Source organism: Dreissena polymorpha, chromosome 4 (genome assembly GCF_020536995.1).
Source record: "Dreissena polymorpha isolate Duluth1 chromosome 4, UMN_Dpol_1.0, whole genome shotgun sequence".
Taxonomy (NCBI): domain Eukaryota; kingdom Metazoa; phylum Mollusca; class Bivalvia; order Myida; family Dreissenidae; genus Dreissena; species Dreissena polymorpha.
Window position 1 is genome coordinate 27,693,397 of NC_068358.1, and position 26,264 is coordinate 27,719,660.

Sequence of the window (26,264 nt, forward strand, 5' to 3'; positions counted from 1 at the left end):
TAACACGTGGTACTTTTTGATGACTTGTAAATCACTGATACACGTGGCAACTTGCAATACAGGAAGCTGCTGGGCGGCGGGCGACCCGCACTACAAGACGTTTGACGGACGCCACTATTCCTTCCAGGGCGTGTGCTCCTACACGCTTGTTCGTGACGCCACTTCCGGTGGAGCGTTTGACGTCACCGTTCAGAACATGCCGTGCGGTACGACGGGTGAGTTGTCATAACGTATACATTATAGTCCAAATAAACTTGTAATTGATTGCGCCAGGGACAAGTAGCAAGAACATTCTCGTTTTGTTTTGTTTTTAAATCATAAGCTGACGTCGTGCTTCCGAAGCTTCCAAAAGCCAATCTCGCGTTAGCTCGTGAATGCTCGTTTATCGTAGCAGAAAATTCACATGGAATATATTGTGACACGAAAATATAAAAAAAACGAACATTTTGTATCGCGTTAAATCTATGTTAGTTTTACCAGACCACATCCAGCGTCGAAAGTTTGGCTATGCTAAAAGGAACATTGACTTTTTATGTGCTAACTTTATTTTTCGAAGTATTGTACGAAACATCTGATAAATAGATTTTGAGTGCTTATGGGCTTTTAAGTATCCACTCAGCGGAGTATTGAAAATGTCGGTCAGCTCAGGAACAATCTATAATCTCTACTATAAGAATATGTTATGCAGATATTCCTTCATAAACTCAGGGTTGAGTCGGACTTAAACTAAAAAACGTTTTTATGAATAGCAAATTGAGCATGACGATCAAAGTTATATCAAAAATTTATTTTGAAAAAGTTCAGAAAATTGACTTCAGGACGTGAGTGTTTATAAACGAAGGAAAAAGTCTTTGACCATAGTGTATATTCTGGAATATTAAGGGGTTTACAAATGCGCGAAAGAAACCGGTAAGTGGACATCCGCGGATGGGAGTGTTCAAGGACGAGGGTAAGTGTTAATACCCTTAGAAATAGTCCGAAGAAACTTCGGAGTGTCAATACGCAGACGAAATAGTACAGGACAAATGGTGAGTATTCGCAAGCGGACAAAATAACCAGAAAAACAGGAGAATAATCACACGCATCAAAATAATTTCGGAACACCGGTCGAGTTTCTGAACGCTGACGAAAGAATCATGAAACATCTGGAGCCGTATTCATCAATAATAAACTCAAACTTGGACTCAAACTCAGACTTTGACTCAGGCTTAGACTTACTAAAGACAGACTCAGGATTCGTATTCACGAACGCATTTGGAAATAGACTTCAATAAGATTGTGTTTTTTTAATGACGTCACGACTAAGCGAACTCTCTAGTAGGGAAAACGCGCCAAATAGTGTCAAAAATAGTAGCGGACATGTTTGCTATAACTTATTGAATGGAGTGTTTGGCAGTTGAAGACAGCGAAACGAAGCGCCAGCAGGTCCAGATTGGTCCGAGCCAGAGATTGTTTTTAATGCGCTGGTTCGGGACCGCTGGAACCTTCTATCCGCGAGTATAAGGGGATCGGAGCCGAAAAGATTTTGGTTATTCGAAGAAAAAAATGGGACGAGGTGGCGAGTAGAATATCAATGTAAGTTACATCGTATCTGCCTTATAGTTGTAATATTTTATTTAATAGCTTACTTTTTGATTTGCTACCGATGTCGTTTTTACTAGCGCCGAATAATGCACTATGTAAACAAGGGGCATAACCACTCAGCAAATTGTACTTACGGATTTCGGATGTGATTGTGGAATGTGTTTTAGTTTCAAACATTTGTTATAATTTATGGTACGGTTGCACGTTCTTTGTTTCCAAAATTTGCACAAGTGAATTGTTATTTAAGTATTAATAATGAATATTTGTGGTTTCACGGATAAGTTTACCATTTAAGGAGGTCTATTGTTTTAGTTTTCATCTCGTACCCTGTTAGATTCGTACCCATGTGTGTTTTATTCGTATCTGATTACAATCTGCACATTTCCAAACGAACTTTTCATTTACTACACGTTTACATTGATAACTATTACCCTGTATGTCGTTTATATTAAACTAATCGACAGTTATGATGGCAAACATGAAATGTAATGTGTTTCATAAATACTGCTATACATCATACAATTGTTTTTATTAAACTTTCAGAAAATTTGGGGTCGCAAAAACTGGTGAACAGTGCCAGAAGAAGAACCAAAATTCCAAGGCTCGGTGTAAATTAATTACTTTTTTTGTTATGCTTTCATTTAATTAATTTTGTTGAAAAACTATAATCAATTGCAATTAGTCTGTTTCAATATTACTACATGTCGAACCTAATATGTGTTTTCTATGTGATATAATCACAATACCTACTTACTTATATTGTTTAAATTTGTAAAAAAGCTTATGAGCATTTTCATTGGTTAATGTATGTTTTATGATACTGTATTATTTTGCTGAAATGGTGCTAGAATATATACAGCTACGTCACGCATTGACTTAAGTATAGTATATTAACATTACTTGTCAATTTTATTGCATTGAAAACATCACTGGATTAAATTAATTTAGATTTTTTAAGTGACACTATATTTTTTCATGTGATTTCAGAGTGTACCAGTCATGAAAGTAGAGGCATTAAGTGTAAAGAATGTAAGTTTTGGATATCTTTAAATTTAGATTTCAAATTGTCTGGAACAAATCTTGAAAATTAAATATTAATAAATTTAACACTTAGATAGCTCTAATTGAAGGTATTGCAGTGCATACAATTAATTTAGAGTTAATAATTAACTTGCATGGATGGAATTCCAGTTCTTAGAATTATACTGACAATACCATTTGACAAAGCAAGTACTGTATAATGTTATTATGTAATATGCAACAAAAGTCATGCATTTGTTGAAACATAATTAGCATCAAATATGTTAAAACATAGTACCAATGCATAGTACCAATGCATACATAGATTATGTGATATATATGTATTAATTTTTTAACCTTTGAAGATCATAATATGAGAACAAGTCCATTTATACAAATCACACTTTTTATCCATTTTTGCAGCGCTCACAAAGAAGAACGACAAGAGATCACAAGCCGATACCTTAACAAAACTTACAGAGAAACCGATGGGAAATAACTAAGAAAAATTAGAATAAGAAATACAAAAGTTGACTGTAGAAATTGAAATAATACATTTGGAGAAAAAGATGTGTTTAGTGTCAATACGTGACCAAGTGCTATAACTCTGACATGTAATATACTAGTAGTAGATTTATTCCCCTTTTTGTAATTAAAAGGATCTTATTATTTTTTGTGCAACTACTTCATAACTCTATTATTTCTAAAATAGATAGTCTATACTAGAAATAATAGAGTTATGGAGCAGTTGCACACAAAATAATATAAAAAAAAATAATTCAAAAAGGGGCATACTAATATTTCTATGATAAAAATATGATTCTATCCCTTTTTGTACTTATAAAATTCCAGTCAATATTTGTGTGCTTTAAGAAATGTAGGTTAAATATTACATTGGTCATTGTTTTATGTTACTGACAGTAAAAATACATTCTACATTCAAAGAGGAATATTAGTTGAATGCGGTGTCTTGGGACACTTCTTGATATTATTTGCTTACAAGATATACATCATTGATAATAAAAAAATTCTTCATTCAATGAACTGAATGAAATTCCAGAATAATGGTAGATACAGTAATGTGAATTTGAAATTAGACATCAACAAATCCTGGCATCATGCTTTCGCCCAGGCCAACTGGCAGTGAACTTGAGTGAAGCTCGTTATTCTGTAGCTGCCATCATACACAGCCTGTTAACATAAAACATGTTATATTACACTAACAAAATAAGACATATTTTTGTACATTTTTTCTTAAGTATTTGATAAAATGTTTCTTATTTTGCAAATGGCAAACTGTTAAAATAAACATACAGTTGTTTCATTAAATATTTTTGTTTAAAATAAAGTTGTATCAAAGAAAAAGGATTGCATTTGGACTTGCACATAACTGACTGTTACGCCATACATGAACGTTGATGGTGGGAACGCCCTTTCGCCCTATGTAGACTTCTACATGGTTCACTGGCTTCTTGATATGCACATGCGTCCAATCGATGCACCCCAAAGTACTTGTAAAACCGGAAAGTTTATCATTTAAAATTGACCCATTTTTTGGAAAACTTACGATATTAATAAGTAAATAGATATTGATATAAATGGATTGTGATCGGTGCATTTATGTGCATTATATTGAATGAAAGTTCTGCCCAAAAAAATAATAATTAATAGATCTTTGTTCTGCCTTATGTCAAAAGTGATGCAATATGCTGATGTGTCTCAACTTGATAATCAAAAATAATGTCATCGTTTTACTATTGATTGAAAATGCAATAATATGTGCATTTGAGAATAAAATATTATTTCTGTTGTTGAGTGTTTTATTAATTTACAAATAAAGTGCATTACAACAATGCACTTGCCATCAACAAATGCATATTCTACAGCATTTGTCGCTAAAAAAACATTTTGTATTGGAACTCAATTACAACATAGACAGACACAAGGACAGATGCACATATGGATTCAGGTGTACCCTATATCTTCTTAGCAGGGTGTATAATATACACATTAATTATAGCACCTTTTTTAAAATTAATAAACATTAATTCACATTACATTAAATATCAAGAATAAAAAAATAATTAAATAATCATCATAATTTATATTGAAAATGTTTGGAGAAAAAAAAGGCCCCGATGTAATTTCGAACCACCGAATAGTCGGTGAAAAATAATCACGAGCACCGATGCGCTACCAACTGCGTCATGGCACAGTGTAACTTTTGTCGGCATATACATATCTATAGGTAAACTCCTTCATCTATAAATAGATTTGTAATAGTACTGAAATCAAAATGTATGCATAGTAAATGTCTTGTAAACGTTTTCCAATAGGTTTCCCTTTTTAGAGAATATCCATTATTATAGTTTATGATACATGCAAATTATATGTTATTACTTTTTCATTCAAACAACAAGTATTATCCATAAAATTAGTGCATGTTCACGTTCATTAAGTTTGGAGATTATTTTCACGAAAGACAGCAAACAAACGCGGAGAATTATGAATTTGACAGTTGTTTACAATAAATAAGAACAATTGCAAAATGCACACATCGCAAATGACTCACGTATCAGCGATCGCACAAAGTTCTTGTTTTGCACGAACGGCGTCGTACCAGCTGGAAATTTGACAACTTCAACTCCTTAGCTGTCAAAATATTATTGACCTGTGCACAGGTCTACATAGTTCTGGCTACCATAACTTTAAATGCCGCTTTTTTATGATTTTTGCCACGTTGCTCGGGAAAGTACACACTGCCAGGGCGACCGGAACTGGCAGAATCCGCATCGTATTGCGGCTCAACTATTCCTTGCAAATATTGCAAATAAATACGATTCCCGGTCGGGTTAAACGATACCGTTTGTAAAGTTCAATATCCCTATAAATCTCCAAAGCGTTGGTACGATCTAAATACACTCTTTCAATAATATTATTATTATTACGCAAGTAGCTCGTGCGGCGGCCATTTTGTAAAGTAAACGCTCAAACGACGTTACGTCATGATTGTATAGCGTAAGTCTAAACATTGTAGACTTAGCATTTGAGACTTATCTTACTGAGTCTGAGTCTAAAACTAACCATTTTATGTTTCGTAAATTAAGTTTTGTAAGGCTGAGTCTGAGTCTGAGTCAGAAACTGGAGCTGAGTCTAAGATTTGAGACTTACGTACATTGGTGAATACGGCTCCTGCTTAGTTTCAATGTAGAGGTTACATTATACTAGATAATTGATATATGCAGTAGTATAGCCTTTTAAAGAATGATTGATTTACTGGACGAAACGTTTTAGTTAGATACACTCGTTAATTTATTCTTGTATAGACCTGTATGCAAACACATTATTGATGCTCCCATAGAAATCACTGTTATGGTTTAAGATTGAAAGCTAGAATTGGAAACTTGCGCAAATATGGTTACGCTCTATAAAAATTAGCCGGAATAAAAGTAAAAAAAACCCAACAAGCTTTGAACATTTATAAGTGTCGAGCGCTTTCTTATATATCGCATTAACAAACTTCTTTTCTTAAATGCATTCAGCCTAGAATGCTCTTTAACCCTTTCAGTGCGGGAACCGAATTTTAAAGGCCTTTGCAAACAGTTTGGATCCAGATGAGACGCCACAGAACGTGGCGTCTCATCAGGATCCAAACTGTTTGCTATTCTGATAGTATACTTTGAAAAAAAAATAAATGAAAAATGCTAATTTTAGAAATTCAGCAGACGACATTTTCGCAGACGACAAATTTCCCAGCATGCAAAGGGTTAAGAAAATGGAGGGTTTTGATAATAGGAAACACCTCACGGTTGGCTTAATACCATTAGCAGGGTGCAGAATCAACGGGGTTGTCAGGGATTTACACACGGACTAGACAGAATGTTAACACGCCGTTAAAAACTTTATTTTTGTTAAAATATCTATAGTTATTGAAATACATTTGCATAAATCTTACGTGCATAAAAGATTGTTTTTCCTGTAGTTTGTGCCGATATCTTGAAGTATAAGAAATAAATCATTGAGTATATCTGAAAACGGTGAAACAATTTCACGTTGAGCAAAGCATAAACGTGCAGTGTACACTGAAGTTTTGAACATGAACACAGACTTATTAAATAAAGTATTTCTAATGTAGTTCACATTGAAATAAACAGAATACAAATCTTTCTTTTATGCACTAGTTATTTTGAAAAATTATCTGAAGAAAGCACCACTTACTTGTGTGTTGACATCCATTAACGTTTAATTGGGACCCCACATATTACCGTGATCCTGCAACCCGTTAGTAGTTTATCGTTTTTTCTTGTATAAATAAAATAAATTGTGTTTCATCATTTGCCAAAAAAGATTATTTTTATGTGAACCATACGATGTTACCTGTGCCGAAATATATGTATATATCTTTCTGATCTGTGCGGATCCGTACATGCAAATTGTTGGATAAGTTTTCACTGTAGTTGACGGTTTTACATAAAATTACAGGATTAAAGGATTTAAATAATTATAGTTTGCCATAAATGGAAATTTTGTTGTCCCAGAACAACGATTGAGTGGTGTTACTAACTAAACTAAGAACATTGCTTGGGCGTTTATGCGCTGACAAAATAGTATTTTTCAGACGAAAATTTACATGATATTACATACTATGACACTTCATTAAATGATACTCAATATAACAAGCTTTTGAACCCGACATATTACCTGCGTATCATTTGTTAAAAACTTAAAAAAAGTTTATGCAAGTTTGGTAGTAGGGGGCGATGTTTATCGATTTGTTTGAGAAGTTGACGTCAACCCTGTAACAGACGTCGGGGCGGAATTTATACTACCGCGGCAAAATGCGAATCCATCTATTAGTGACAGGTCAAATGATCAAAGAAATATTGACATTCACGCTTTGTTACCGTGTTAGATATGGCCACTCATTCATCTGTAAAAAAGCATTGACGCGACTGGCATAACACGATGCTTGAACTTTTTCCTTTTACTTATCATGGCTTATGTTATGTTGGAAATAAATGATATTTTCAGTTAGCCATTAATATCTCGTATGAATTACACTCCCTAAAACGGCACGTCATAGTTCATGTATTTCATGAATATATGTGTCTTGTTTTGAGAAAATTTGGCTTAATGCATGTGCGTAAAGTGTCGTCCCAGATAAGCCTGCGCTGTTTGCACAGGCTAATCAGCGACAACACTTTCCGCTTGTATGGTATTTTTAGTTTCAAGGAAAATCAAAATCAAGTTTTAGGCGGAAAGTGTCGTCTCTGATAAGACTGTGCGGACTGCACAGGCTAATCTGGGACGACACTTTACGCACAAGAATTAAGCCCAGTTTTCCCATATATAAGACAAAACAATTGTGTTTTCCGTAGTATTTTAGTTTAACGATGTGCGTAGTCATATAGTGTCGAAGGTTACGACTCATCTTATTGCTCGGAATGACACGTTTTGGTTCATTTTAATACTTTTTATTGCGAAATGTTTGATTCGTTTTTAATAATAATGCGATTTAGTTAAAAACGGAATTTTATTCATGTGCGTAAAGTTTCATGCCAGATCTGCCTTAGCTGTCCGCATGGACGACACTTTCCGCCTTAACTGGATTTTCGCTTACAAGGGAGTTTATGCAGGCGAAAAAAATATCATAAAGGCGGAGAGTGTCGCCCCAGATTAACCCTTGTGGACTGCAATAAGCCCGGGTTTCCCAGAACGAGACTCATGTATTGTTGCACACCTACAAATCGCCACACACACAAACAATTATGAGAATACAGGTATTTAACGCGGAACATGTGGGAAATAAAATATATCAAACAACATAGAACTTATTGATATAGTTTTGTCCTTATACATGCAAAATCTTTAACTCATAGACTAACAAAACGGGCTAGACTTGGCTAGGTTTGGATAGGCTTTGCTATGTTTGGCTAGGCTTGGCTAAGTTTGGCTGGGCATAGCTAGGTTTGGTTAGGCTATTCCCGAATGGGCTTGGTTGTGGAAAAACGTAAATCTGGAGTAGAGACATCCCATGCTACTATATACAGTGCACGCGTGGCAATAAATATCTGAACCGCGCGTGTTATTTTTTCAGGTGTCACGTGCACAAAGGCTGTCACTGTGCGCATGTACGGGGTCACGGTTCGACTCCTGCGGGGGATGCCACCCACCGTGGATAACATCACGGTGACCGGAAGTGCCTACAAGACGCACGGGCTCACCATCAGCAGGTCCGGTTTGTGGGTGTTCGTTCGGGCGCCTAAACTGAAGGTCACAGTGCAATATGACGAAGGTATGTTTCTAGTAAAAAAGGCAAAATGTGCATGAGTCGGTATGTGGGAAAACCGGTCACAATGAATGTACGTAAGGTATCGTCACAATGAATGTACGTAAGGTATTGTCACAATCAATGTACGTAAGGTATCGTCACATATTAACTTGCGCAGTCCGCACATTCTAATCTTTGACGACACTTTCCGACAAGATCTTGCAATATTTTAATTAAGAAGATTTTTCTTTCAAACGAAAAATTCCATAAACGCGGAAAGTGTCGTCCCTGATTAACCAGTGCAGACTGCACAGGGTAAAATGGGACGATACGTAACGTACATGCATGAAGGTTTTTCCAGAAACCGTCCCAAAACATGCTTGTTTCCACTATCAACTTTACAAAAAAGGGAAGGTAAGTCGGCCAAACTTATTTTTTTTATAGATTTTCTTTTCCGATTTTTTTTTCATTTTTTAAATATATACCAGTATTCAATGAGCGAAATCTCCTAAATCTATCAAATATCTTTCTATTTATGTACATTGCATATTCTAGTATGATTTTATGGTAAACATATAATTGAATACTTGACATGGAATACATAAACAGTATACGGTCAGCCTTATTTTTATTGAATGCTTTGTGCTTTTATAAGTGCATTCGTATACCTTAGCTATTGTCCCGCCAGCGACACGGAGGGTCAATAAATCATATTTAAGCGGAGAGTGTCGTCCCTGATTAGCCTGTGTGGACTGCACAGGATAATCTGGGACGACACTTTACGCACATGCATTGCGCCCAATTTTATCAGAACAATCAGCCAATCAGCAATCGGGCAGCCGACAGCACGCGGTCCACGTGGAGGTGTATACAATAACTGTACAATTACTGTTAAGCTGGGTTCCCACTGCCGATCAGATCAACTCGATCAGATCAACTCGATCGGTCTGGTTCGGTCAGCATGAGTGGTCGGGGACGGTCGGGTAGGTTGGCATTGGTCGGGCTTCCTACCCGATATTTTTTGACATGCCAAAAACTATCGAGTAGCTGTCGAGTAGGAAATGGATCGAGAAGCGCTCGGGAAGTGGTCGTGTATTAGTCGAGTAGAAGATCGAGTTGATCGTGGAGCAATCGTGTGGCGATCGGGTTGACATCTTTTACACGATCTGTACCCGATCCGCTCGACCTCTACCCGAGTTATTTTAGATCGCAACACCATCCACTCGACCTCTATTCGATTTGATGTACAGATTTACTAGACTGCTACCCGACGGCGACTCGACCGTACACGATCACTTCCCGATTGCTATTCAACTATACACGAGCTCTGTACACGATCGGCTCGACCTCTACCCGAGTTATTTTAGATCGCTTTGTACGACTGTAGTACGACCATCACGATCTGGTCGTGTGAAGATCTGGTGGCGATCGACCTGAGGTCCACTTGGTTGAGTTGAGATCGTATGGGGCTCGCGTATAGGTCGAGATGATCGAGCGGTAATCGGATAGATGGTTGAGTGGACGTCGTGAATGAGTCGTGTGGGGGTCGTGTGTTATCGACAAGAGGTCGAGAAGAAGTCGTGTATACCCTTTCTAGTCGAGCTTGGTCGGCTTTGGTCGGGAAATTTCGGTGATCGGGATGATCGAGTTGATCGGATCGGCAGTGGAAACCCACCTTTATTGTCATAAAGAACAGCATTTTGGCATCTATGAGTTTTGGCAGAAGTATGGCCATTTGTTTTTGCATACGGACCTATCTCTACAACCATAGCGTTGTTGATACAGCATAAACAATGTGTTTATAACTTAGATAAAGGTTTGCTAGTTCTTAAATGCTCTACACATCAACTTACTTTTTAAGTAAGGAATCAAACATGAAAGCTCATGCTTTCCACGAGGATGACGCGACATTGTACATGTAGTTCAAGTTTCGAACGCTTTTAATCAGGACAAAACATTTAAACGAAATACCCAAGAACTGTTTATTTTTACCTAAAATGTGTTAACGTCATATGAACAGTTTATTCGGTAATGCGTTCAAAATACATATTTTATCATACGAATTTGAGCATACTACATTGAATAATGACTTATTTGATAGAAGATGTTACATATGGATAGCAACTATAACAATGTAAGTAAATAACTGTTTTGAGATCACGACACTATGCTTATGCATACATAAAAACACGAATGACTTAATTCAATACAAAGCAAAGAAACGCCCCTTACCAGTGTTGTTTTCACCATTTTGGTAATGGGGACGGAGCCCTATCGGTTGAGGAAAATCGCAATGCACTTTTTTGCTTACAAATTCTTTAACAATTGAGGAAAAAGGTTGTTTTCAATACTATCCTTACAAATGTTCAACATAGTAAATGTGTAGGCATAAACCTTCAATTTTTAAGTTTATGCCGTCATTTGGGAAAAATAAATATTTGTTGACATTCGGAATGGGGCCAAAGATCGGCCCCGAAATTGACCGCAAAAAGCACTGATAACAAAAAGCACATACATCTCACACGCAGGTACCCGCGTTGGCGTCTATCTGGATGGGTCCTGGCGTAACAACGTGGAGGGGCTTTGCGGCAACTTTGATGGGCGACAGAACAATGACGGAGGCCTTAACGTGGTTGACTTTGCAAACGACTGGAAAACTAGCACCGCCTGCGCGGACGCTCCGACACCTCGACCCGAAGAGCTCGACCCGTGCCATGTGAGTTGAGGAATAACGTGCTATCATAAAATGAGCCCGAGCTGCGTTCTGAGAAATCTAGGCTTAATGCATATGCGTTAATTGTCATCCCAGCCTGTGCAGTCAGCCCATGGTAAACAGGAACGACACTTTCCACTCAACTGGATTTTCGTTTAAAATAGACTTCTTTAAAACAAAACAAAAATCCATGTAAGCGGAGAATGTAGTCCCTGATTTATGGACGGAAATTTGCGCACATGCATTTATACCAGTCTTCCAAGAACCAGACTAATTTAATATCTGTTGAAAGAACAGTCATTATATGTAACAAGTATATATTTGACCTGTTTTTGTGTAAATTTAAATACTGATGAATTATCGTGTCTTTTGAAATCCATTTCTGTAACCTGTCTTCGCGACTTCAAAGTTGACCATTTTGACGCAGGGAGTCAAGCTAAGTCAAGCGCTCTTTAATTCCAAATATGGTAGCGTGCTCAATATTTACCCATTGACACCAAGTGCTGGTACTACCTAGGAAACATGCTCAAGTTCGTCGTAATAACCTAAAGACGTTGGGAGCAAACGAGCTTGAATACTTAGTACATTAACCTATTTATGCCTAGCGTCTAGAAAAAAGACCTTGGCAAACAGCGTAGACCCAGAGGCGACGCCGACTGATGCGGCGTCTCATCAGGGTCTGCGCTGTTTGCCTAAAGAAATTTCTGTAAGAAATATTCTAAATATAGAAATAAATATACTAGACATCCCTAATTTTGGAAAAAAATTAATCAAATTTAGAAGGATGTGAGAGTTCACTAGGCATAAATGGGTTAATTTGAATGAATTAAAAATTAATACTTCCTTGTTTTGGGAAAACTGACTTAACGTATGTGCGTAAAGTGTCATCCCAGATTAGCCTGTGTAGTCAGCACAGGCTAATAAGGGGCGACATTTTGCTTTTTGTGTTATTGTTCGTTTAAAGAAAGCGTCTCCATAGCAAAATCCAGTTAAGTCGAAAAGTGTCACTCTTGATTAGCCTGGGGCGACACTTCACACATATGCATTAAACCCCGTTATCTGGTGCGACACTCACACATATGAATTAAACCCCGTTATCTGGGGCGACACTTCACACATATGAATTAAACCCCGTTATCTGGTGCGACACTTCACAGATATGAATTAAACCCCGTTATCTGGTGCGACACTTCACACATATGAATTAAACCCCGTTATCTGGTGCGACACTTCACACATATGTATTTAACCCCGTTATCTGGGGCGACACTTCACACATATGAATTAAACGCCGTTATCTGAGGCGACACTTCACGCATATGAATTAAACCCCGTTATCTGGTGCGACACTTCACACATATGAATTAAACCCCGTTATCTGGTGCGACACTTCACACATATTAATTAAACCCCGTTATCTGGTGCGACACTTCACAGATATGAATTAAACCCCGTTATCTGGTGCGACACTTCACAGATATGAATTAAACCCCGTTATCTGGTGCGACACTTCACACATATGAATTAAACCCCGTTATCTGGTGCGACACTCCACACATATGTATTTAACCCCGTTATCTGGGGCGAATTTCACACATATGAATTAAACCCCGTTATCAGAGGCGACACTTCACGCATATGAATTAAACCCCGTTATCTGGTGAGACAATTCACACATATGAATTAAACCCCGTTATCTGGTGCGACACTTCACACATATTTATTAAACCCCGTTATCTGGTGCGACACTTCACAGATATGAATTAAACCCCGTTATCTGGTGCGACACTTCACGCATATGAATTAAACCCCGTTTTCCCAGAGTGAGGTTCATTAAATATCAGTTGAAAGAACAATGGTAGAGATGACAAGTAATACTTGTCAGGGTTTAGGCGCAATTGAGCTTGATTATATGATTAAGTGAAAACTCCTTTAATTATTTTTGTTTCTCTGCGCATGCGCAGGGAGTGGAGCATCGCGAGCCGTGGGCGACCCAGATGTGTTCACTCATAGTGACGGGGGACGTGTTCTCCGCCTGCCGAGAGAAGATGGAAGACTGGATGGAGAAGTTCTACTACCAGGACTGTGTGTTTGACGCCTGCAGGTAACGTTCATTTTCCGGACCACAACTACTTAAAAAAATACCATACTTTACCATGTACTACGAAGAGTTTTGTACGCTCAAAATGTCAATTAAAAAAATGGTGCACGTTTTTTATTGATGCAACCCCTGGGAAAATATACGATGGCAGCCTTTTTGATTTTTAACCAGGTTTTCCGAAGGAAAAACTGGTTATTAGATTGGCGAATGTCGGCGGGCCGGCGTGCTGGCGGGCGGGAGGAACAAGCTTGTCCGGGCCATAATTTTGTCGTTCATTGTGAGATTTTAAAATCATTGTGAACATTTGTTCGTCATCATTAGACGGTGTGTCGCGCGAAAAAAATTACATCGATATCTCCAAGGTCAAGGGCACACTTTGAGTTTAAAGGTAAAAAATGGCCATAAATAAGCTTGTCCAGGCCATAACTATGTCATTCATTGTGAGATTTTAAAATCATTTGGCACATTTGTTCACCATCATGGGACGGTGTGTCGCACATAAGAATTACGTCAATATCTCCAAGGTCAAAGTCGCCACGACTAAAAATAGATTTATTTTGAAACAAAGGGTTCAATTATAAACAATCAGTTCAGTTTGAGTTGTCTCCCTTTATCAGACTTTTTTTTTCAAATTTAAAACATGGTTGTGTGACAATTTTGTCCCTTGTTTTTATTATACAATTTGTGTCTTCATTTTGGGATTGACAAATTGGATGCGCTTTATATATGGTTGGGCGCAACCCTAGTTACCTTCTCAACAGCTTTGACCCTAGTAACATTCACAAAAGCGTGTAGCTTTTCAACTTCAGAAATGACTTGTAGAACAACTTGGATAGTGAGTAATCCATGGATCATCCATTTGAATTAGAGCTATAAAAGGGACCGAAATTAAAATATTGCAAAATTTACAATTAACGAATAACGGACAACAGGCGATAACTGATTAGTTGAAAAAAATAATTTAATAATTGACACGCTCTGTGAATAAAAGGCTTAATTTATGTTCATTAAGTCTTTTCTCAGATTAAGGGAGGACTCTTTCCGCTTTAATGGTAAACGATAATCGAGTGTATGCTGAAAAGTGTTGTCCCTGATAAGCCTATGCGGACTGCACAAGCTAATCTATGACGACACTTTACGAATATGCCTTAAGCACCGTTTTCCCATAGCGCGACTCCATCATCATTATTATATAGTTTACTTTACAGACGTCATCACAATGCCAAATTCGCCGTCTGTTTCAAATGATTCGCCGTCTGTGACATATGCGCCGCCTGTTTCAAATCATTCGCCGTCTGTGACATATTCGCCGTATGTGACATATTCGCCGCCTGTTTAAATGATTCGCCGTATGTGACATATTCGCCGTCTGTGACATATTCGCCGTCTGTGACATATTCGCCGTCTGTATCATATTCGCCGTCTGTTTCAGATGTGACATGGGTGGTGACTGTGACTGTCTGTGTACTTCCCTCGCAAACTTCGCCGAGAAATGTAACGAGCTTGGTACCCCTGTGCGCTGGCGAACCCAGAAACTGTGCCGTGAGTAAATTTCACAATGTGAGCCTCGTTCTGGTCTAACTGAGCTTAATGCACTTACAAAGGATGTCGTTAAAGATCAGCCTGTGCATTAAGCACTGGCTAATCGGGACGACATTTTTCGCCTAAACTGGATTTTCGTTTAAAAGAAACATTCTAACACGAAAAATTATATAATATCGGAAAGTGTCGTCCCTGATTATCCTGTGTGGGGAATTACAGGCTAATCTGGAACAACACTTTACGCACGTGATTAAAGCACAGTTTACGCACATGATTAAAGCACAGTTTACGCACATGATTAAAGCACAGTTTACGCACATGATTAAAGCACAGTTTACGCACATGATTAAAGCACAGTTTACGCACATGATTAAAGCACAGTTTACGCACATGATTAAAGCACGGTTTTTACGGAATGAGGCTAAAATTGTATACATGAAACAGTAGCACTTTGTCCCATATGTAAAGTCCAGTAAGGCTGGCATGCCCAATTTCATGGGTTCGGCCGTATTCCCAAAATAATTTAAAAAACGGCATTGACGGTTTATTCTTTCCACAGCGTTGCAATGCGACTACGGGAAGGTTTACACGCCCTGTGGTTCCCCGTACCTGCAGACGTGCGACACATTGGGCTGGGGACCAGACGACACACCCACTGACTCCTCCCCCTGCGTGGAGGGATGCTTCTGTCCACAGGGATTCGTGGAACTTGGTATGTACGGTGTTAGAACTTGGTATGTACGGTGGTAAAACTTGCTATGTACGGTAGTAGAACTTGGTATGTACTGTGGTAAAACTTAGTATGTTCGCTGGTAGAACTTTGTATGTGCGGTGGTAGAACTTGGTATGTACGGACGTGGATGAACTTGGTATGTACGGTGGTAGAACTTAGTATGTTCGCAGGTAGAACTTTGTATATGCGGTGGTAGAACTTGGTATGTATGATGGTAGAACTTGGTATGTACGGACGTGGATGAACTTGGTATGTACGGTGGTAGAACTTTGTATATACGGTGGTAGAACTTGGTATATACGTTGGTAGAACTTGGTATGTACGGTGGTAGAACTTGGTATGCACGGTGATAGAACTTGATATGTACCGTCGTACAACTTGGTATGTACGGTGGTAGAACTTAATATGTACGGTGGTAGAACTTGATTTGTACGGTGGTAGAACTTGGTATGTATGATGGCAGAACTTGGTATGTACGGTGGTAGAACTTGGTATGTACGGTGGTAGAACTTGGTATGAACGGTGGTAGAACTTGGTTTGTACGGTGGTAGAACTTGGTTTGTACGGTGGTAGAACTTGGTATGTATGGTGGTAGAACGTGGTATGTAACGCTCGCTTTGGGAAGACGGGGCTTAATGCATGTGCGGAGATTTTTTTCCCCAGATGAGCCCGTTCAGGCTAATCAGGGACGAACTTTTCTGCATTATCATGTTTTTCGTTTAGATGAGGTTTCTTCTACATGGGCTTATCCTGGATGACACTTTACGCACATGCATTAATCCCAGAATTCCCAAAAGTAACAAGATTGCGAGATGCTTGCATGAAAACGTAGAATTGTGCTTCTATTGAAATCCATGCTTTATTATTGTCCATCAACTGACTCAGCATAACTATGGTTTGTAATTACATTTTGTATTTGTCTCGTAAACATGATATTTTTAGCATATAATATACTATTTTTAAAATACAAGTAAAAAAGCGTATATCTGTTTAACATGTTTCCGATATTAGTAATGGTGCGTATCTTCTATAAAGACTATGGTTGGTGTGAGTAAAATATGAGCCGCGTTCTGACAAAACTGGGCTTAATGACACTTTCCGCCTTAACTGGATTTTTGTGTAGAAGAGACTTACTTTAAACGAAAAATACCATACAAGCGGAAAGTGTCGTCCCTGATTAGCCTGTGCGGACTGCACAGGCTAATCTGGGACGACACTTTATGCACGTGTATTATGCCCAGTTTTTCCAGAACACGACTCATATGTTTTAAAACAGTGTCTATTTCAAACCTGATTTAAGTGTTCACTTATGTGGAATAGCAATACACAAGTACATCAAGATATGGGTAAAATTCACGCACAAAAAATGAAAAAAAGGTATGTTGCTTTAAGGAATGTGTACCTATATTACACAGTATATTTAAAGGTGTTTTAGGTTAGGTGTATTCATTGGGCATAAAAGGCGCCCAACTGGTATAAAATATATGTAATTTATTTATTGTGTTGTCGCGATTAATTACTCGAGTTTAATTCTTTTATAAAAAAAATTAACACGGCACGCGACTTGTTTTCTATAGACAAAGAAGGAAATCAAGTGTGGGTTATTCTGCAATAAATTATGGGCGGAGCTTAATGTTTCGAAAATAGTTCCAAATAAATAAAGAAAATATTGCAGTAAAAGGCACGTGCTAAATCCCGATATAAAAGTAATGCATGTAGCATGTATATAAATGTAATGAAACAACAAATTGTATATTTGGTGAAACGTGGCATAACCACGCCTGGAAATAATGTTATTTGTTAAGAAACTTAATTAAGAAACATTTATAGCATGTCTGCTTTTCAGTAGAATCAATAAACGTGGCGTCATTTAGTTTCTTCGATTGTTGTTCCCAATGAAAGTGACGTCATTTGCAAAATAATTATGAATGAAAATGACGTCATATGTTTGTACAATTCAATGACGTCACTAAATAGTGAACTTTGTACTAAGAAGGGCGGAGTATTAAAAAATATAGTTCACGTCCAAATGCTTGAACAAAATCAATCAGAATCGTGTTAGAATCGAAATAATATTTTTCTATGATGGTTTGCTGTCGAATAACCCACAGTAAGGAGTATAGATGCGTCTTATCTAATCACTCGTGCTTCGCACCCGTGATTTAATTCCTACGCATCTATACTCCTTACTGTGGGTTATTCGACAACAAACCATGATAGAAAAATATTATTTCTTAAATTCAAAATACATCTATATGTGGTGTTGATTTTTTTCCTGTTGGCATTTAAAGATGAAATATTTGTTTATCGTCCAACACTTTTGAATGAATTCTAACCAATTTATGCCTAGCGTCTAGAAAAAGGCCTTGGCATGATGCGGCGTCTCATCAGGGTCTGCGCTGTTTTCTTAAAGGAATTTCTGTAAGAAATATTCTAAATATAGAAATAAATATACTAGACACCCCTAATTTGGAAATAAATTGATCCAATTTAGAAGGATGGAAGAGTCTACTAGGCTTAAATGAACCATAATATGCCCTGTAACAGGTGAGAAGTGCGTGCCCGCAGACGACTGTCCGTGTACCCAGAGCGGTCAGACCTATCCTCCAGGGACAGCCGTGAAACACAACTGTATGAACTGGTAAGTGTGTGCCCGAAGACGACTGTCCGTGTACCCAGGGCGGTCAGACCTATCTACCAGGGCCAGACTGCCCGTGTACCCAGGGCGGTCAGACCAACCCACCCGGGACATCAGTCAAACACAACTGTATGAACTGGTAAGTGCGTGCTCGCAGACGACTGTCCGTGTACCCAGGGCGGTCAGACATATCTACCAGGGCCAGACTGCCCGTGTACCCAGGGCGGTCAGACCAACCCACCCGGGACATCAGTCAAACACAACTGTATTGACTGGTAAGTGCGTGCTCGCAGACGACTGCCCGTGTACCCAGGATGGTCAGAACTATCCACATGGGACAGCCGTGAAACGCAACTGCTTGAACTGGTAAGTGAGTGCCCGCAGACGACTGTCCGTGTACCCAGGGCGGTCAGACCTACCTACCAGGGACAGCCGTGAAACACAACTGTATGAACTGGTAATCACTGATCAAGTTTAAGAAAAAATAATTTGATTATTGGTAATGACTCCCAGCGTTCGTGAAAAATAAATTTGCAATCCATATTGCTGGTTTTAGAAAAAAATAATTTGCAAGCTTTTTTCGTTGTTTCAAGGCTTAGCTATTTGAGAAAGCACAATTTTGGTGGTTTTGAGTCAGAGCTTTTTTAGATTAATTGACGGCCATTTTGGTCGTATTGAATCCGAGCTAGTTTAGAAAAAATAATGTGTAAGCCATTTTGGTGGTTTGAGTCCAAGCTTTTTTTTTACCTACCACCAGGGACTTCCTCACACCACGAGTGCATGAACTGGTAACACCAGATCTAGTTTTTAAAATATTATATAGAAAAGACTGGACAACAAGATTTGATATACTACATATATGTGTTGTGTGCTGACTGATTAATCCGATTTCTCAATTTACCATACTTTGGCGTTATAAATAACCGTCAGTTTAAACGAATAATTGAATAGAACCATAGATAAAAAACACCTCGACATAGAGAAGTAGAAAAATGCTAAATTTGATTGGCTTATATTTGAGCCTTGCTTTAGAAAAACGGGGCTTAATGCATTTACTTATGTGAAGTCCGCATCAGGGGAACCACTTTTTGCCTAGATTATCGTTAAATAGTCTTCTAAGAATTCAGTGAAAGCGGAAAGTGTCGTTCCTGATTGCACTGGCTAATTTGGGTCGCCACTTAACACACATGAATTAAGCCCCATTTTTCCAGAGCAATAAATAATCGAGTGCACGGCTCAATATACACGAGATTAGCTCTGGGAAAACGGGTCTTTTTAATTGGACACAAAGTGTCACTTTTCGTGTTTATCGAATTTTTCGATTAAAAGATGTCTCTTATAAGTGAAAATCCAGTTACGGCGGAAAGTGTCTTCTCTGATTAGCCTGTGCGGAGTGCGGAGACTAATCTTGGCCGACACTTTATGAAATGCATTAAACGCCATTTTCCTAAAAAGAGGCTACATTTTATTTTATTTACAGCACGTGCAAGCGAGGCAAGTTCGAGTGCACGGGTACCAACTGTACGGGAGCCTGCGCTCCCGGGGAGTTCCTGTGTACAAACGGAGACTGTATCGGTCAGCAGTACGTGTGTGACGGGTACTCGGACTGCCACGACGGGAGCGACGAAAACAACTGCACAGGTAGAAGTGGGAACAATAACCCAGCACTTAAATAGATTTCCATGAAATAGTTTATGCTTCAAATTATAACTGTGTAATTCAACAAGGGCGACATTGTTTCATTTTGTTGTCAATATCACTTTTTTTTAATTTGCTTATCCAGGAGTTTTCGTTGTCAATTAGACGCAAATTAAAAAAAAACTTGACGTCATATGGCGTCATTTCAGTGAAGCAAGATTCTATTCCAGCATTGAAATGATTTTCACGTGTCATATGACGTCATTTCAGCGAAGCAATGTGACAAGGACGAATTTCGCTGCGGTAACGGCCGCTGTATCAACGTGAAGTTTAAATGTGACGGCTTCTACGACTGCCTGGACATGTCCGACGAGGCCGACTGCGGTGGTGAGTTCAAGGGGGGGGGGGGGGACGGGAGGGGTGCGGAAGGAGGGGCGGATGGGGGAGGGCGGTAGGGGGGCAGGAATGTGGGAGGGGGGCAGCAACAGGTTCTAGTCATTTTCAAAATTGATGTAATGAATGTCCAAATAACGTACATATATTTAACTTATCCCTGGTCTCATAACGTGTTGATGATTTTTCGGACAAAGATATAACAGTTAGTAATGTAAATTGTTCTTTTCGTAACATTTATGGTAAAACAATCACAACTTGTATGTTTTATTATGAGAAACGAAGTTTACCAAAATGAATATAAAAATGCAAATCATACTGCACTCTGGTGTCGTATACTGTGAAACCTTTATTATTCGTGGAACATTTATTTCCTCTGATTTCCTTGTTTGAACATTTAAGAATTTAAGATCCAAACAAATAATTATGCCACGTGTTAAAACTTTGCAAAATTGGTTTTCCGTTGCAATTAGAGACACTAATCCCTCAAACGTAATTCTGTGATTTTTTCGCAATCTTGATACTACTCAAAGGGAGTACATTATATTCTGAACTTAGCTGACACTTTTTGTAAATAAATAAATTTTAACTATTTCTAAGAGGTCATCGTATTGTAGTGGATATGGTGTCTCCCTAGCGACCGGGAGGTCACGTGTTCGATCCCAACTGTGAGAGCGTCCGTTAAACCTTCCCCAAAAACACCAAGTACTGGTTCAAGGCCCAGGAAACGGAATCGAAAGTGCATCGATAAGCCTTAGGCTTTCGATGCTATCGAGCTAAAATAAATATGTTTAAATTAAACCTACCCGCTAGACACCAAGTTCTAGCCTGGAAACGACGGACTCGAGCGTGTATCGATACGCCTTAGTATTTCGATGCAATGAACCTTACAAATAAGTTTTAACTATTTCTCCACCGGCAGTTCCTTCCTGTGGTGCCGATGAGTTCACGTGCCGCTCCGGCTACTGTATCCCTCTGAGCTTCAAATGTGACGGCGAGTCCGACTGTGGGCCCATGGACGGCTCTGATGAACGCAACTGTCCAGGTACGAGAAAATAAATGAGCCTCGCTATCGGAAATTGGGGCTTGATTCATGTGGGTAAAGTGTCGTCCCTGATTAGCCTGTGCAATTCGGGCAGGCTAATAAAGGATGACACTTTCCGCTGTTATTTTGATTTTTCAGGTAAGAGCAAAAATAAGTCATCAAAGTGTAGTCCTCATAATGTAGTCCTTAAATTTTTTGTCCTTAGATTGTTATCCTGAGATTCTATTACTGAGATTGTAGTCCTCAAATTTTTCTCAGATTGTAGTATTCATATTGTCGTTTTCACATTGTAGTCCTCACATTGTAGTTATCACATTGTAGTCCTCACATAGTAGTCCTTACATTGTACTTATCACATTGAAGCCCTCAGATTGTTGTCCTCAGATTGAGGTCATCAGATTATAGTTCTCAAATTGTAGTCCTCACATTGAAGTTCTCACCCTGTAGTCCTCTTATGTAGTTCTCACATTTTAGTCCTCACATTGTAGTCCTCATATGTAGTTCTCAAATTATAGTCCTCATATAGTAGTTCTCACATAGTAGTCCTCACATTGTAGTCCTCACATTTGTAGTCCTCACATTGTAGTTCTAATATTGTAGTCTTCAGCTTATAGTCCTCATATAGTAGTCCTCACATTGTAGTCCTCACACTGTAGTCCTCACATTGTAGTACTCATATTGTAGTCCTCATATTGTAGTCGTCAGCTTATAGTCCTTACATGGTTGACCTCACATAGTAGTCCTCAAATTGTAGTCCTTAGTTATAGTTCACATATTGCAGTCATCATACTGGAATCATCACAATTTGGTCCTCATATTGGAATCCTCAAAGTTTAGTCCTCAGATTGTTGTTCTCAGAGTTTAGTCCACCTATTTTAGTGGAGACGTTTTTATGGGCCTCGTTCTGGAAAAAACGTTGCTTAGTGGAACTGCGTTGAATGTTGTCCCAGATAAGCCCGTGCAGTCTCCACTGGGGGCACTTTCCGCCTTAACTGGATTTTCACAGAGAAGGAACTTCCTTGAAACGAAAAATACAATGTAAGCTAAAAGTCGACACTTGTAATTGTCGTGTAAAAGGAATTACACTTTTAATAAAAAAAATGCAGTTAGGCTGAAACCTCCGCTTCTTTAGTATTTTTGGTTTAAAGGAAGTCATTTATTAGCGAAAATCAAGTTAACACGGAATTTATTGTCCTCGATAAGCTTCTGCGGACTGGTTTCTGGTCCTACATGTAGGCAATATTCTATCAATACACTCTTTCTGGTTTATAAATACACCACACTGTTTCTGAACATTCTTCGCACTATTTCTGGTATATAAATACACCGCAACTTTTTTCCGACCTATAAAGTCACCGCACTAGTTATTGTGTATACATACACATCATTTTTATGATCGAAAGATAGGAGGTATATTGTTTTTAGCCTGTGTGTAATTGTATGTGTGTGTCTATGTGTCTGTGTGTCTGTCCCAAAACGTTAACCTTGGTCATAACTGTTGCTATATTGAATATAGCAACTTGATATTTGGTATGCATGTGTATCTCATGGAGCAGCACATTCTGAGTGGTGAAAGGTCAAGGTAATCATTCAAGGTCAAAGGTCAAATATATGGCTACAAAGCGACGCAATAGTGGGAATTGTGTTTCTGACAAACACATCTCTTGTTTCTTGTCTGAAATATAACGCACTAGTTGTTGTGTATAAAAACACCGCACTTGTTCTTGTCTATAAATGCATGTCTCTATTTCTGGTCCTACATTTCAGTGATCAAGGAGTGCGCGGTGGTTCGGACCTTCCGGTGCGGCAATGGCGCCTGTGTGCCATATACTCTCCGCTGTGACCGCCACGACGACTGCGGGGATGGCAGTGACGAAATTGGCTGCAGTATGTAACATAATATTACATCATTTTGCATTCTTAAAAAGTAAAAGTAAAACCTTGTTTTTACATGGACATGTTTGTAAAACAGAAATACAGAGAATTGCTTCATTAATGGTTTAAAAAAATATTCAAGTACATATTGCAAAACATGTGGGCCTCAATCTGGGAAAACGGGGCTTAATGCATGTACGACTACACTTTCCGCATAAACAATATTTTCGCTGAAAAGATAATTCCTTTAACTAAAGCAAAAAATACAATAAAAGCGGAAACTGTCGTCCCTTAATTTCGCCTGTGCGCACAGCACAAGCTAATCTAGTTTGACACGTATTGAGCATTTACTTAACTCTTGTCCCAGACCGAGGCTCAAATATTATATATGATACAGGGATTAAAATTGACGTCCATTTGACCCCAGACTTGTGAATTCGGGATTGTTGACTTTAATTTACCGTACATTTTGGAAAAATGTTTAGAACACAAACTGTTTGGTGAAATGGTATTTATATGGGCAATTTTGTCAAAAAGAAGTTCTTAGTATTGCTGAATTAATTGTGTCATCATTAAGTGTGCATATTGCAATAAATTTTGGGCCAAGCTCTGGGAAAACTATGATACTTGCATGTGCCTAAATTGTCGTCCCAGATAAGCCTGTACAGCCTAAATTATCGTCCCAGATAAGCCTGTGCAGCCTAAATTGTCGTCCCAGATAAGCCTGTGCAGCCTAAATTGTCGTCCCAGATAAGCCTGTGCAGCCTAAATTGTCGTCCCAGATAAGCCTGTGAAGTCCGTATCGGCAAAGCAGTGACGACATTATTCCCTTTCGCGGAATGTTTGTTTAAAAGAGGTCTCCCTAACTAACTATCCAATCTAGGGAGAACATTTCGTCCCATATTAGTTTGTGCGGACTGCTCAGGCTCAACTTGGACGACGCTTTACGCACAAGCATTTGACCAAGCTCATTTGTTTTAAAATGAACATACTACCTGTGCTTCTTTCAAATTGCAGACTGCACGTGCGATGGCCAAGATCTATTGACATGTTTTCCATTTTAGACTACACGTGCGATGGCCAAGGTCTGTTGTCATGTTTTCCATTTTAGACTGCACGTGCAATAGCCATGGTCTATTGAAATGTTTTCCATTTTAGACTGCACGTGCGATAGCCATGGTCTATTGAAATGTTCAACATTTAAGACTGCACGTGCGATAGCCATGGTCTATTGACATGTTTTCCATTTTACACTGATTGTGCGATAGCCATTGTCTATTGACATGTTTTCCATTTTAGACTGCATGTGCGATGGCCATGGTCAATTGAAATGTTTTCCATTTTAAACTGCACGTGCGATGGCCAAGGTATATTAACATGTTTTTTTTTCTATTGTAGACTGCACGTGCGATGGCCAAGGTATATTAACATGTTTTTTCTATTTTAGACTGCACGTGCGATGGCCAAGGTCTCTTCGCGTGCGGGAGCTGTGAATGTCTGGACAAGTATCGACAGTGCGATGGTGTACGGGACTGTGCTGACGGCAGTGACGAACGAAACTGCAGTGAGTGTTCATGAACTTGTATTAACAACCTTGGCATGTAAGCTGTATAGAGTCGGGTTTTCGGAAAACTGGGCTTAATGCAAGTGCGTAAAGAGATGTTCCAGATTAGCCTGTGCATTTCGCTCATCAAGAGGAACTCTTTCTGCTTTTATGGAAATTTTCGCTAAAAAGAAGTCTCTTCTAAACGGTAATACAGTGTTTCTCCCTGATAAGCCTGTGCGGATTGCACAGGCTAATCCGAGACGTCACTTTACACTCATGCGCTAAGTATCGTTTCCACTGAACGCGGATTTATAGAAAGCCAATTGTTATCTTCCGTTCTTCCAATCTCATAAAAACATCTTCTGTCTGACGCTTTAGTATTATCTGCTGACAAGGTATGATGGTATCATATTAGAGGTCAGTCCAGATGACCTTTCAATTACCAATTAAACCATCGCTTAAACGTCTACGGTATACTTTTGTGTCCTTTAGGTTAGGATAAAAGCTAAACACATTTACATAAAAAGATATTTGATTGGTTAAAAACGGACAGCTGCGAACTAAATAAAACGTTAACTGAACATGACCCATTATGCGTTGGCGTTAGATCCTTACGATGAAAAATTATCTCCGATTTAGTCTGAATAGAAGGTTACATTATACTAAATAATCGAGTCCTGTATGGGTGTACACTCTAAAAAAAACATAGTTTACTCGAAGGCATGTTTTACACTTTAGACTATTGTTATGGTTCTTTTTATGTAGAAAGTGAGAAGTGGGCATGATAAGTTCTTCACGACTTAATACCTGAAATATGATAAAGTTAGAGACTATGGTAAACAATTAAACTGAAAAAGGTGTACATTCCACTAGAATTCCACGGCCGGAAAAAAGAAGGTGCAAAAACAGTCGATTTTGATTTGTGTTAAGTTCTTTCTTTACTTTGTGTAGTGTATCCTTAACGTGAGTTGTAAGCAAACTTTGATCAACGTAAAAAATGATATAAAACAGTGTTTTTCAAAAGTTTTTTTATCAAGGATTTGGGTTGAGGATGACATGCAAGTGGCTCTTACTGTATAAAATGTAAATTAAAGCAATACAGGTTCTAGAAAAAGTGTTTTAGATGAGCTCAATGTGATCGACAGTACTCTTATTTGGATCTCTA

At 38.5% G+C, this 26,264-nt stretch overlaps 1 protein-coding gene and 1 long non-coding RNA gene across 2 annotated transcripts in view; both read left to right on the plus strand.

Annotated features, from left to right (window-relative positions):
• Positions 1-26,264, plus strand: part of LOC127878309 (uncharacterized) — a 157,697-nt gene that overhangs the window by 42,326 nt on the left and 89,107 nt on the right. The window contains exons 22-33 of the mRNA XM_052424831.1: positions 63-215; positions 8,702-8,899; positions 11,404-11,591; positions 13,553-13,692; positions 15,122-15,231; positions 15,791-15,943; positions 18,512-18,605; positions 20,083-20,243; positions 20,511-20,627; positions 21,556-21,678; positions 23,446-23,565; positions 25,001-25,117. Of these exons, the coding sequence (XP_052280791.1) occupies positions 63-215; positions 8,702-8,899; positions 11,404-11,591; positions 13,553-13,692; positions 15,122-15,231; positions 15,791-15,943; positions 18,512-18,605; positions 20,083-20,243; positions 20,511-20,627; positions 21,556-21,678; positions 23,446-23,565; positions 25,001-25,117 (1,674 nt within the window). The remainder of the gene's footprint in view (positions 1-62; positions 216-8,701; positions 8,900-11,403; positions 11,592-13,552; positions 13,693-15,121; positions 15,232-15,790; positions 15,944-18,511; positions 18,606-20,082; positions 20,244-20,510; positions 20,628-21,555; positions 21,679-23,445; positions 23,566-25,000; positions 25,118-26,264) is intronic.
• Positions 1,679-4,414, plus strand: LOC127876863 (uncharacterized). Its single transcript, XR_008048118.1, has 4 exons — positions 1,679-1,776; positions 2,128-2,192; positions 2,572-2,613; positions 3,028-4,414. It is a non-coding gene; the product is annotated as an uncharacterized LOC127876863 (long non-coding RNA).